This window comes from Corvus kubaryi, unplaced genomic scaffold, assembly GCF_017639235.1.
Source record: "Corvus kubaryi isolate FWS band 111438036 unplaced genomic scaffold, C.kubaryi_AGA036_p1.0 37352, whole genome shotgun sequence".
Taxonomy (NCBI): Eukaryota; Metazoa; Chordata; class Aves; order Passeriformes; family Corvidae; genus Corvus; species Corvus kubaryi.
Window position 1 is genome coordinate 2,141,794 of NW_024581114.1, and position 13,128 is coordinate 2,154,921.

Consider the following 13,128-nt stretch of genomic DNA (forward strand, 5'->3'; position numbering starts at 1 on the left):
TCCTAGGAAAGGCTCTGGCTGCTCTGGGATGACTTTGGTCAGCAATTAGTGATGTTTTGGGTTCTTAGGAAGGTTCTGACTGCTCTGGGATGACTTTGGTGAGAAATCTGTGATATTTTGGGTTCCTAGGAAGGTTCTGGCTGCTCTGGGATGACTTTGGCCAGCAATTAGTGATGTTTTGTGCTGGGACCACAAGCGTGGTGCTGGGTGTGCAAGCACAGCTGGGGAATTGTCTCCTTTGCTCGGCATTAATTCCGAATTTCCTGTGTCCAGCAGCAGCCACCCTGGAGAGGAAATTCCGCCGGGATTCCCTGTTCTGCCCGGATGAGCTGGACTCTCTCTTCTCCTACTTCGACACCGGGGCTGGCTCCGGCCCTCGCAGTAAGTGCCACCAAGAGCTCCTGCCCTTCCCTGCCAGCTCTCCCACTGCCCCAGAGCCAAGGCCAGCTATGCCAGGACAGGGTGAACATTCCGAACATTCCAGCAGAGGGATGAGGAGTTGGTTGCACAAACTCCAGCCCCGTCGTTGCTCTTTTATTGCACCTGTTTTAATATCCCACTGCCATTCGGCATTCTGGGGATTTTTTTTTTTTCCCCCCAGCATCTTTTACTCCCAAACTTCGCATTCCATTCGCTTTTTTTTTTTTTAATTTTGCTTTTCATTTTGGCTTTCCATATTTTTTTTTAATTATTACTTTTAAATTTTTTTCTTAGCTGAGTCTCGCTGCGGACAATTTTTTTTTTTTTTCCTCTTTTTTTTTTTTAATTTTTGTGTTTGTGCCAATGAACTCCCCTCACATTCCCGTCCACCTTCCTCTAGGTGCCAGCCACATCTCTCTGCAGCACCCGCTGGCAGGTGGCCCTTGGAGTGGGATGGGTCCCGCTGGGTCCCTCCTGGACGGAGGTAAGGTGACGCTCTGGCAGCCAGCAGCAAAAGAGACACCCAAATTTCACTTGTTCCACCCCAAAATTCCGAGGCACTGATGGATTTCTGGTCAGGGATTCCAGCTCCTTTGGCTGGGGCAGGTTTTTCCACAGGCAAAATGCTTCCTAGGCTTTCCAGCATTCCCTTTAATAAATAAATAAATAAACAAATAAATAAATAAATAAAAGCATTCCCTTTCAATAAATTCCTCAGAGGATCTAATCCTGGATCTCAGATAGGAACTTTATTTATTTTATTTCTTTAGCGTTCCACATCCCAGAGTTTTTGTGCTCCATTATCATCCTTAGCTCAGGAGTTACTGAATTTCCTGGCTCAGTTGCTTGTCCTTGTAGGAATTTACAATAAATATTTATAACCCTGAGTTCAGCACAGCAGAAACTCCCCGGCTTTCCTCCATGTCCACGTTATCTCTTGAAATCAAGGAAAAAGGGGCTTTAGTGCTTGTCTGCATCAGGGCTTTAAGGGCTGTTCCAGTTTCAAGGAATTTCATGCTTTTAGTCCACAAAAACCATGGGAATTGCAGGATTTCAGAGTCCCTCAGATCCCTCCAAGCCTTGTCTTGCTCCTGGAGAAGAAAATAGCAACTTTATCCCTGAGAACAGAGCTGGGAATGTGATGTATCCATATCCATGTGCCCTGAGCCAGATCCTCCCTTCTTGTTGTGCTGGGAATGTGGAGCAGAGCCATGAGGCCTCGCTGCAGTCACGTTTTCCTTCCTCCCCAGGCCGTGGGTTTGCTTTCTATAAAAATCTGCAGCAGCTCTGAAAAAAACCACTCGTGCTCTGGGCTGCTTGAAACCTTTCCTGTTGTGCCTTCATTCCCTCCCCTGGCTGCTGAGCAGTGCTGGAGGATTCCTCGTGATCCATGATTTAGGGAGAACTCATGGAGAGCCTGATTTTTATCCGGGATTTTGCTCTGGGGAGTTCAACACCCTCTGAAATTCAGGTTTCTGGTTCTGCCGTGCTTTTCCAGGCTCAGCTCTGTGGTCCTTGCAGCCTTTCCTGCTGTTATTCCTTTCACAGAGCACTCAGCTGGCTTAGGAACACTTTTCCAGGCTTGTTTTCCTTCCTAATCCCAGTGGTTTGAGGACAGGGCATAGGGATTGAACCTGTGGAGTTCTGGGGGGATGGACACTCCCAGGCCTTGCAGTGAAAGCAGCAAGAAGCTGAATCCAGAGAGAGTTCCCAAGGCTGGCCAGGCACCCCTCAGGGCACAGGGGATGTGCCACCCCTCAGGGCACAGGGGATGTGCCACCCTTCTTCCTGCAGGAGCAATTCCTGCATTGCTTCTTCCTTCCTTTCTCTCGTTTTCCTGACAATTTTGGGTGTGGGCTGAGGAAGTTTCCCCGCCACTGGCACCTTGTGTGTGTCCCTGGACAAGGGGCTTCATCTCTTCACTTCCATCTCTGGAAGCATCCAAGGCCAGGTTGGATGGGTTTGGAGCAACCTGGGATAGTGGAAGGTGTCCCTGCCCACAGGTTAGGAGCAGGATGAGCTTTAAGATCCCTTCCAACCCAAACCAGTCTGGGATTCCGTGATCCATGGATTTCTTGGATGGAGTCAGCTCTTGTAGCATTCAGTGGCCAAGCAGGGAAGGTTGGAAGCTCTGTGGGAAAGGGAAGAGATGTTGGGAAGGTGGGTGAGCTTTAAGAGTTTGGCTCAAGATGTGATTTGGCCCAACCACATCAACAAAAAAGTGCCCCAGTGACAAATGAGAGATCCCAGAGTGGAACTGGGATGGTCAGTGCTGAAAGCAGAGGGGTGTCCTCATTTGCCCGTGACACCACCCGACCTCCTGCCGAGCTGTCTCTGCTGCTGCTCCGCTCCAGTCTCCGTCACAATCCCTCAGGGATTGCAGCAGGGGCTGTCCCCAACAGCCCCCAAGTGCCATGGCAGTGTTGGAGCATCCCTGCATGAAGGGCAGTGTGGGGACACGGCCACCGTGAGGCTTTGCAGAGCTTCTCCTTGGGGGCTGAGCGGGGTGGCAGCGCCCCTGTCCCTGTGCCAGCAGTGTGTGTGTGACGTCCTGCGCTGCCCTGTCCCCCCGTGGGCTCAGCTGGGCCTGGCTCTGGGGGGGCCTGGGTGTTAAAGTGGCCTTGGTTTGTGTCCTGTTGGCCCCGCAGGTCTGAGCAGTGACAGCGGCCTGGGAGGGAGCACCGATGGCAGCACCGACATCCTGGTGTTCGGCTCCGTGGTGGACAGCGTGACAGAGGAAGGTGGGTGGCACACGGGGAAGGGCGTGAGGGATTGGTCTGGGATCTTCTTGGATGGAGATGCAGTGTTGGATAACACAGAGAGGCAGGGCTGAGGGGGTTCGGGGGAATTGATTTGTAAAACAGAGCTTGTATATCGTAGCAACAACTTGGGCCCTGCCAGAGGGGAGGGTTGGATGGGGTTTTGGGAGGGAGTTCTTCCCTGTGAGGGTTAGATGGGATTTTGGGATTAAATCCTTCCCTGTGACAGTGGGGAGGCCCTGGGATGGATTTCCTGGAAAAGCTGTGGCTGCCTCATGCCTGGAAGTGTCCAAGACCAACCTGGGATAGTGGAAGATGACCCTGCCCATGGAATGAGATGAGCTTTTAGGTCCCTTCCAACCCACACCAGTGTGGGATTCTTTGTTTTCTCACTGAATTGACCCTAAATCAAAGCAGAATTCTCCAAATAACGGCAGGCACAGCTTCACTTAGGCAGGATGGGTGAGCAGGGATATAAAAAATGAAGTGGGAAGCTTTGGGCTGATCTCTCCCCACCCTTCCCTGCCTGGCAGAGTGCGAGGTGTCGGAGGAGAGCAGCGGGGAAGCCGAGATCGAGCAGGAGGCGTCGGATTTGGAGGATCTGAGGGAGCTGCACCCCGGCCTGCTGATGTACAGGGCAGCTCAGGCCCGGAACCTGCCCCTGATGGCAGAAGCTCTGGCCCACGGGGCCGAGATCAACTGGGTGAACGACGAGGATGAGAACAAAACCCCTCTGATCCAGGCTGTGAAGGGGGTACGTTGTGCTGGGAACGTGAGGCCTTGGCTCTGGTTTGGAGCACGGGAATTGTCCGGCCTGTGCATCCTGCTGGATAAATTGATGTGGAAATTCCTTTTCCCCCTCACCAGGGCTCCTTGATAGCCTGTGAATTCCTGCTGCAGAACGGGGCAGATGTCAACCAAAGAGACTCACGGGGCCGGGCCCCCCTGCACCACGCCACGTACCTGGGGCACACCGGGTGAGTCTGGATCCCTGGCATGGGATCCAGAGCTGGATAACCCAGGGGGCTGGATAACCCAGGGGGCTGGATAACCCAGGGAGCTGGATAACCCAGGGGGCTGGATAACCCAGAATTGGATAACCCAGGGAGCTGGATAACCCAGAATTGGATAACCCAGGGAGCTGGATAACCCAGGGGGCTGGATAACCCAGGGAGCTGGATAACCCAGAATTGGATAACCCAGGGAGCTGGATAACCCAGGGGGCTGGATAACCCAGAATTGGATAACCCAGAATTGGATAACTCAGGGGGCTGGATAACCCAGAATTGGATAACTCAGGGGGCTGGATAACCCAGAATTGGATAACCCAGGGAGCTGGATAACCCAGAATTGGATAACCCAGAGTTGGATAACCCAGAATTGGATAACCCAGGGGGCTGGATAACCCAGGGGGCTGGATAACCCAGAATTGGATAACCCAGGGAGCTGGATAACCCAGGGAGCTGGATAACCCAGGGGGCTGGATAACCCAGAATTGGATAACCCAGAATTGGATAACCCAGAATTGGATAACCCAGGGGGCTGGATAACCCAGAATTGGATAACCCAGGGAGTTGGATAACCCGGAGTTGGATAATCCCCTCAGCCCAGAGAGCCAGGGCTGAGGGGGTTTTAGGGAATTGATTTGTAAAATATGGCTTTTAGAGCATATCAATGAATGTGGCACAGGGTTAGGTGGGATATTGGGATGAAATCCTTCCCTGTGTGGGTGGGAGGGGCTGGGATGGAATTCCCAGAGAGGCTGTGGGTGTCCTATCCCTGGAAGTGCCCAAGGCCAGGTTGGAGCAAGCTGGGGTAGTGGGAGGTGTCCTTGCCTATGGAATGAGATGAGTTTTGGGATCCCTTCAACCCAAACCAGTGTGGGATTCTCTCTTTTCTCACTGAATTTACCCTAAATAAAGGCAAAACTCTACAAATACTGGCAGGCACAGCTTCACTTAGGCTGGCCTAAATCAGGAAACACTGCAGAGAAAGGAATGGGGGTGCAGGGGCCTGGTTATCCCCTATGCGCCATCATGAGGGCAATTATCCTTAAGACAATCAAATCCATGGAATCATGGGATGGATAATTGCTCAAGGGTTGGATGCAAGCTCAGGGAGAGGAGGATGTGGGATCAGCAGGTTCAAACCTGACTTTGGGACAGCAGTTGAATCCCTCAGTGTCCCTGCTGAGACACTGCGGGAACAGTCGGGACACACTCAGGTGGAGACTCCTGGAATTCTGTGCCTCTGGAGCTGGAATTCCTGCCCTGAGGGCCCTTTGTGCCCCCGCAGGCAGGTGTGCCTGTTCCTGAAGCGCGGGGCCAACCAGCACGCCGTGGATGGGGACGGGCAGGACCCGCTGAGCATCGCCGTGACCGCGGCCAACGCCGACATCGTCACCCTGTGAGTGCTGCCGGGGCTGGGAGGCGCCGGGAAACGCCGGGAAGCACCAGGAAGCACTGGGAAACAGCAGGCAGCACTGCCTGAGGACTGGGAAACACTGGGAAACACTGGGAAACGGCAGGCAACACTGCCTGAGGACTGGGAAGCACTGGGAAACAGCAGGCAGCACTGCCTGAGCACTGGGAAGCACTGGGAAGCACTGGGAAACAGCAGGCAGCACTGCCTGAGGACTGGGAAGCACTGGGAAACAGCAGGCAACACTGCCTGAGGACTGGGAAGCACTGGGAAACAGCAGGCAGCACTGCCTGAGGACTGGGAAGCACTGGGAAACAGCAGGCAGCACTGCCTGAGGACTGGGAAACACTGCCCGGAGACTGGGAAACGCTGGGAAAGACTGGGGAACACTGCCTAGGGACTGGGAAACACTGGGAAACCTTGGGAAACACTGCCCAGGAACTGGGAAACACTGGGAAACACTGCCTGGGGGGGACTGGGGAACACCACCTGGGAACTGGGAAACACTGGGAAATGCTGGGGAACACTGCCTGGAGACTGGGAAACACTGGGAAATGCTGGGAAAAACTGGGGAACACTGCCTGAGGACTGGGAAACGCTGCCTGGGGACTGGGAAACACCAGGAAACCTTGGGAAACACTGCCCAGGAACTGGGAAACACTGGGAAACACTGCCTGGGGACTGGGAAACACTGCCTGGAGACTGGGGAATACCACCTGGGAACTGGAAAACACTGGGAAACGCTGGGAAAGACTGGGGAACACTGCCTAGGGACTGGGGAACACTGGGGAACACTGCCTGGGGACTGGGGAACACTGCCTGGAGACTGGGGAACACCACCTGGGAACTGGGAAACACTGGGAAACACCACCTGGGGACTGGGAAACACTGGGAAATGCCAGCAGCAGGGGAAGGAATAACCAAATCCTGCCCCCCGTGCTCTGTGTCCCGCCGCAGGCTGCGCCTGGCCCGGATGAACGAGGAGATGCGGGAAGCAGAGGGTCCCTTCGGGCAGCCGGGCCAATATCCCAGCAACAGCCCCACGGAGCTGCAGTACAGGAAATGCATCCAGGAGTTCATCAGCCTTAACATCGACGAGTGTTAGTGACGAGTCCCCATCCCCTCTGCTGCCCCGGAGCTGGGCTGAATCCCTGGAGAGCCCCATCCTTGGATATCTCGGTGTTTTCCTTGCAGATTGGTCTGTTGTTGATGCCTGCACCCCTCGGGTTGAGCTGCCCGCAGGAAGGCCAAGGGGGTCTTCCCTGTGAGCTTTAAGTTCTCATGCTTGACTACTGGATGGTTGATTTTTATGTTTTTTTGGAGTAGGAGCCTCCCAGGGCATAACCACAGACCTTGGCATGTGGGCTGGAATGTGTGGGAAGTGTGGGAGAGGAGCTTAGAGTTGGAAAAAAAAAAAAAGGAAAAAAAAAGAAAAAAAAGAGAAGAAAAGGAAAAGCCCTCAGTGACCAGGAGAGAGCCACCAACACCAGGATCAGATGAAGCTGGCCCTGAAGAGTTGGCTTGGAATTCGGGCAGGGATTGTGGAGCCCTCAGCCTGCTGCGCCCCTGGGAGAACTCAGAGGTGCCCTCCCGGGCTGGTTTTGGGGCAGGGATGCTCCGAGCGGAGCGGGTGGCATCGGGAGCTCCTCACCTTTCACTGCTCTCAGGACTGAACCAGCCATGCTCCCCTCGTTTGCTGCCCTGGGTGCTTGGCTGCTCAAAGCCATAGCTGCCCTGCTTCCAGCAGCCATCCTGCAGCATTCCTGGAAGCAGCAGCGCTGATCCCTGGAGCTGGGAGAAGCTTGTCGCTGGCGATGGGCTCAGGGCAGGGAGGGGAAGCTGCTCCAGCTGCTCGGTGCAATCTGACTCCACTCGGTTCCCTGCTCCCTTCAGGTTTCTGTGGAGGAGAATTCCACTTGCATGAGGCCCCTCCGTGCTCTCCCCCCACATGCTGGAGCATCTCAGCGGCTTTGGAGCTCCCCAGTTCCAGGGAGCAGCAGAATTTTGTGTTTCCCTCCTTTTTTTCCCCGAGGTTTTTGGCTGGAGTGAGGGAATTTTCCTTGGAGCACTTTGTTGCTGTCTCGTGTGTCTGGAGCTGTCCCATCCCGTCTTGGGAGGGCTTAGGGAGCACGGGGACCTCTGGAGCCCTGTCTGGAGATTGGAGGCTCCTGTAGGAGCCTTTCCCCAATGTCCCCAACTGCAGCTGGCACCAGAGGTTGTCAGGGCTCGGGGGTGACATCCCTGCCTGGGCTCCAGGGTCAGGCCACAGTGCCTTATGGATCATCCCAGGATCTTGAGGGGCTCCAAGGAAACAAAGAATCGCAGGTCCCCACTCTCTGCACTCCATCGGCAGATCCACAATCCCATTTCTCATCCCATCCACTCTGGAATTCTTGATGTTTTTGCTTCCTGGCTGCTGCCCTGCTCAGAAACCTTGGCAGGATTTGTTCCTGGGGCTGGAATTGTGTCCTCAGATATTGAGGGAACAGCTGCTCACCCTCAGGGGCTCAGCCAGCAGCCCTCCCACACAACAAAGAGCCTTCACTGGGTCTCTCTTGGCTCGAGGGAATTCCTGCTTCCTTAGGAAGGTGCTGTCCCACGTTTTCCTGCAGCCAGGCTGCTCTTTCCTGTCTGTGCAATCTCGATTCCCACTGGACCTTTGGGATGAGCAATTCCCAGGGCTGAGCTCTGCTCTCAGTGTCTGCTGCGAGTCTGGAATGGTCCTGGTGCAGTGCAAAATCTGCCCCCAGGGCCTCCTGTGCTTCCTTAAATCATGAACAATCTCCTTCCACTGATCCTGGGGAATGAAAATTCCCCCTTTTTGGCTGTTCAGTGCCTGGGCTGGAAATCTCCTGTGGTCTTGGAGCAGGCAGTGCTCCCTCTGAACTCTCCTGAGTGGGAAGTGGAGGCTGAGCAGGGGCAGCTCCCGTGGTCCGTTCATCCCTGCCCAGCTCCGGCACCCTCAGGAGCGCCTCGGGAACACCCCTGGGATGAAGCAGAAATTGCTGCAATTCCATTTCAGAGAAGCTGGGATGGATAAACCCCGAATTCAGAGGACAGCTCTGGGAGCAGAGATTGTAGCTCTGACTGTGGCTCCCTCAGGATTCCAGCTGTGGCAGGGCTGCTCCGGGGTCTCCTTCACTTTCCATTTAACATTCCCTGGATTTAACACCTCCTGCCCCCTGGGAGGTGTCACCAGCACTGCTGCCCCCTCAGTGTCTCCTGGGCAGGGACAGAAGCTCCTGGAGCTCCACTTTCGCTCCTTTGCTTCGGGCTTTGTCTTTTTTCTGACCCAAATCACCTCAGATTTCGATGCCCCTTCACGGCCCCGTTTGTCACCTCTTCCTTGGCATTCCGGCCTCTTTGTCCTGCTGCTGCTGCTGCACTCGGTTTAAAAGTTTAAAACCAGCGTTTAAAAGTTTCAAAGCCAGCCCTGAGCAGTGCCCTGGCTGCTCCTGGCACGGCTGGGATGGGGTTGGAAGTGCTGCTGCTCCCGCTCCCAAATCCACCCCCAAATCCGAGTCTGCCTTCAGCAGGACCCTGCTGTGCCCAGGGACAGCCCCCACATCCCCCTGGGACACCTGGAATGCTCCACAGATCCAAGATCCTGCTCTTCTTCCCGGGTTAGGAGCTGGGAGATTCCTGCAGGGGATTCCCTCTTCAATCGCACCCCGTTTTGTGCTGATCTGCATCACTTGGGGCGGTTTTTTGGTGCTGATTCCCCCTCGAGTCGTGCCCTTTCCACGCTGGGAATCTTTTCAGGGTACTTCAAAGCTCTTGAGAGTGAAGTAGAAGTTTCACCACTGCCATGGTCCTGCTCTGCTCATGGATTTCAGCACGGTCATTGTGGTTTTTTTTTTTTTACCTGTACAGCAACTTCAAACACCCCAATTGGTTTTCCCAGCCTTTTAGGAGGAGTTAGAAACCCGACTGATCCTTTCTGTGAGCCAAGGACAACCATGGCTTCCACTTTTGGGTCGTTTTATTTCACTTTTTCTGGGAATTCTGGCCAGAAATCCTGGCCAGTTTGCTCCCTGGAAGCTCAGACTCACTGCTGGAGTAGATGAAGTTGAAAAAAAAATGTAAATATTGATGCAAAAAGCAGCGTCTTGCAAGACAATTGATCTATTTAACATGTATTGGTACTTTATTTAGAGTCAATGTATAAAGCAACTTTGTGCACTTTTCCTACCTGACAGTATTGGGGGGTTTTATGTTCTTTTGTTATGGGTTTTGTGCTGTCTTTTTTAATCAGTGGAATTGTTAAGTATTTAATTTATTCTTATTGATGTGCCCAGAGGACTAGTGCAATTTTTATTCAATACAGTTGGTCTGTATTTAATGTCAGGATTTTTTTTTTTTTTTGTAGCATTGCTAGGGAATATTTTTCCAAACCTGCCTTTTTTTCCCTCCCCTAATTCTCCTTTCTTCCCCCCTTCCCTTTCTGTTTTCATCATGAGGCATTAAATGCCTCTAATTTGAGATAGAACCCAACACTTGAGAACACCCTGCAGTCCCTACAACTGAAATTTCTCCAGGAAAAACACGCTAAGGAGGCACTTCTCCCTATTTTCTGTGTTTCTTTGATTTTTATTTTTGCTTGGGGGGTGTGTGGGGGGGTGTGTGCGCTCCAAACCTTGGAGGGGAGAGTGGGGAAGGTGCACAGAAAATTCATTTCCAGCCAGGGAAATGCATTTCCAGGCTCCGGGGAAGATGAGAAAATGAACATTTTCTTGGTTTTCCTGCCTCAAACGCAGCTGGATTTGTGTTGTACAACCCTGCTTGGAATATTTGCTGCCCAAAATTGCTGGTTTTTCACTCTCCCTTTTTTTTCCCAAGGGTGTGTGAGTGTTTTCTCTGGACTTTAACCACATTTAACAGGAGGAATTTGCCTTTGTGTAGAAAGCAGAGTGCCAGGCACTGCCCAAAGCCTCCTCAGCCACCAGGATCCTCCATCCTTGGAATTTTCGGGGATCTGGGTGAATATTTCTCTCCCTATCCTCACTTTTATTTGACCAACCCTGTAACTAAGTGCCTGGACTTGGATCCAGTCTGGGTTTGGGTCTCTGGGTTTGGATCTCTGGGCTCTCATTCCAGGTGGGATGAGCTCAGCTTGTTGGATTTTTAAGCAACGCCCTCAGTGCTCCCTCTCCAGTGAAATCCAGGGAAGCCTCAGGTTATTTCAGTGTTGCTGCCTCTGAGATGGGAAATTTCGTGGAGTATTTTAAAGGAAAAACGTGGAGCTGGAAGATTTTATGCCTTTAACAAAAATAAAGTGTGACAAGCTGAGCTGTGATGGGCATAAAACGGAATTATTAAGGTTGGAAAAGCCCTCTGAGGTCATCAAATTAATGATGCTGCAGCTTCAAAGAGAGAACTGGAGGGAGGATTTTGGAATCAAGAGATCAGGAACATCTCAGAGCAGCAAACAAGGCCATGATTTATGCAAGAAAACCCCAGGAGCTCCTGAAGAAATGCACTGAGTTCCTGCCCAGTGGCCCTGGCCACGGCTGTCCCCTGTGCTGGGCTGTCCCCTGGCCACGTGTCCCTCACTGCCCGGAGCATTTTTGCTTTCAACCAAAGACAGAACGGGCTGGGAGGTGACACTGAGCCCTGGGAGAGCTGTTGCCAACCCCGAGTGAGTGTGGGGTGGCACAGGGACAGCGGCGGGGCACCAAGGGGCTGAGGGAGAGGGGGGTTCTGAGGGGAAAAGGGGATTTTTTGGGGAGATTCCAGAACAGATGAGTGCTGTTTCCATCGGAATGGGGCTCATATCCCTCAGATCCCCAGCCTCCCAGGGAACTGGGGCTGTGCCAGGGGGAATGCAGCTGGATGGGGAGGGAATGAGGGGGGAAGTGCAGCCAAGGCGCTTCCCAAGGCACAAGGAGGACTGGGGATGGCAGGAGAGGACACCTGGGGTGGGACCTTGCTCCCAGGATGGAGCAGTTTGGGTGGAAATCTTCCTGTTGCCAGAGGTGGCACAGCAGGAGCGACCTGGGGCCACCTGAGCCAGGCTGGCCAGGGGCTGCCACAGCTTCCCTTGCCAACAGCACGGACAGGGACGGGTCCTGTGGCCACAGGGAGAGGCCGTTTTTGGCCAGGTCAGAGGTGCTTTAGCCAGGCCAGAGATCCTTTGGGGAGGTCAGAGCTCCTTGGGCCAGGTCAGAGGTGCTTTGGCCAGGTCAGGGACCCTTTTTTGCCAGGTCAGAGGTGCTTTGGCCAGGCCAGAGGCCCTTTTTAGCCAGGCCAGAGATCCTTTGGGGAGGTCAGAGGCCCTTGGGCCAGGCCAGAGATCCTTGGGCCGGGTCAGAGGTGCTTTGGCCAGGTCAGAGATGCTTTGGCCAGGTCAGAGATCCTTTGTGGCCAGCCCAGAGGCCCTTCCTGGCCAGGCCGGAGCCCTGAGGGCTCTGCCCTCGCTGTAAATACGCCGCTGTCACCCCTCCCCCCCTCCCCTCCCTCACCCTCCTGCTTTCGGTGCCACTTTGTACCAGGTTTTTTAATCCTTCTCCCCACACAGCCTGTGCTGCCCATACCTCTGGAAAACCAGATATTCTCTCTGTAATTACCTTTGTACAATTTCAAAGCTCTTGCTGTGCTGTCGGCCTTTTTTTCCTCCCCCCCTCGCCTCCTTTCTCTTCTATGGTCTCTTGAAGCACTGTTAATAAAAATCTGAATAAATCCTTCCCTTTCCTTCTTGGCTTTTATTGCTGGAGGCTTTCTTGCCTTGCTGCCTGGATTAACTGGATCTAAAATCCCTTTTTTAACCTGTTTCCCTTCTCCTCTGCACCCTCCAGGCTGAGCTGTGGGGCACTGAATGGCACATAAATATTCTGATTTTTTTTGCTGGGGTTTCTGTGACTCTCTGGTGGTGAAGATGATGATGATGATGATGATGATGACTCCAGGCTGCTCTGGAGGAAGGCTGGGACAAAAGGGACAGGCTCAGGTCACCCCTGCCCCATTCCACCCCTTCCTGTGCTGGATCCTGAGCTCTGTCCTTGCACTACGTGGAAAAATCCTCCTTTTTTTCCCCACACAGGGCAATCCTTCCCCACTGGGTTCTCCCATCCTGTGTGTCTGTGGCAGAAAAATAAAAGAAGAAGGAAAAAAAGACCGGCCTGGCCTTGTGATTTCTGTCCTGCATAGCACGGAGAACAAGGGCAGGAAAGGGAGATTTGGGGAATAATCTCTGTTTTTTTTAATAGATCCCAATGATTTAATTCAGGGGGACTCATTCACTCAGTGGAAGAGTTAAATAAGGTGAATATTCTGAAATCAGGAGCATTTTTTAGGCATTTATGGGAGTAGAGCTGTGCTATTACAATGAATTTATAGTGAGGGGATGTGGGGGATGCCTGCCCTGCTCCCACTGTCCCTTTCCCGTTTATTTCACTGCTGTGTTTTCCTGCCTAAAATGGAGATTTTAGCTCAAACACCACCCCAAGGTGCACACTGCAGCCTGAGATGGGATTGCAGAAAAAGTTTGACCCTTTTTCCTTAATTAACAAGAATTCAATGCTTAAATAGC

General features: G+C 53.1%; 1 protein-coding gene across 1 annotated transcript in view; it reads left to right on the forward strand.

The window, feature by feature from the left end:
* Positions 1–12,283, forward strand: part of ACAP3 (ArfGAP with coiled-coil, ankyrin repeat and PH domains 3) — a 71,563-nt gene extending 59,280 nt beyond the window's left edge. The window contains exons 16-22 of the mRNA XM_042031915.1: positions 277–381; positions 821–904; positions 3,069–3,161; positions 3,713–3,933; positions 4,047–4,156; positions 5,475–5,585; positions 6,558–12,283. Coding sequence (XP_041887849.1) covers positions 277–381; positions 821–904; positions 3,069–3,161; positions 3,713–3,933; positions 4,047–4,156; positions 5,475–5,585; positions 6,558–6,705 — 872 coding nt within the window. The 3' untranslated portion in view covers positions 6,706–12,283. The remainder of the gene's footprint in view (positions 1–276; positions 382–820; positions 905–3,068; positions 3,162–3,712; positions 3,934–4,046; positions 4,157–5,474; positions 5,586–6,557) is intronic.
* Positions 12,284–13,128: the final 845 nt, after the last annotated feature.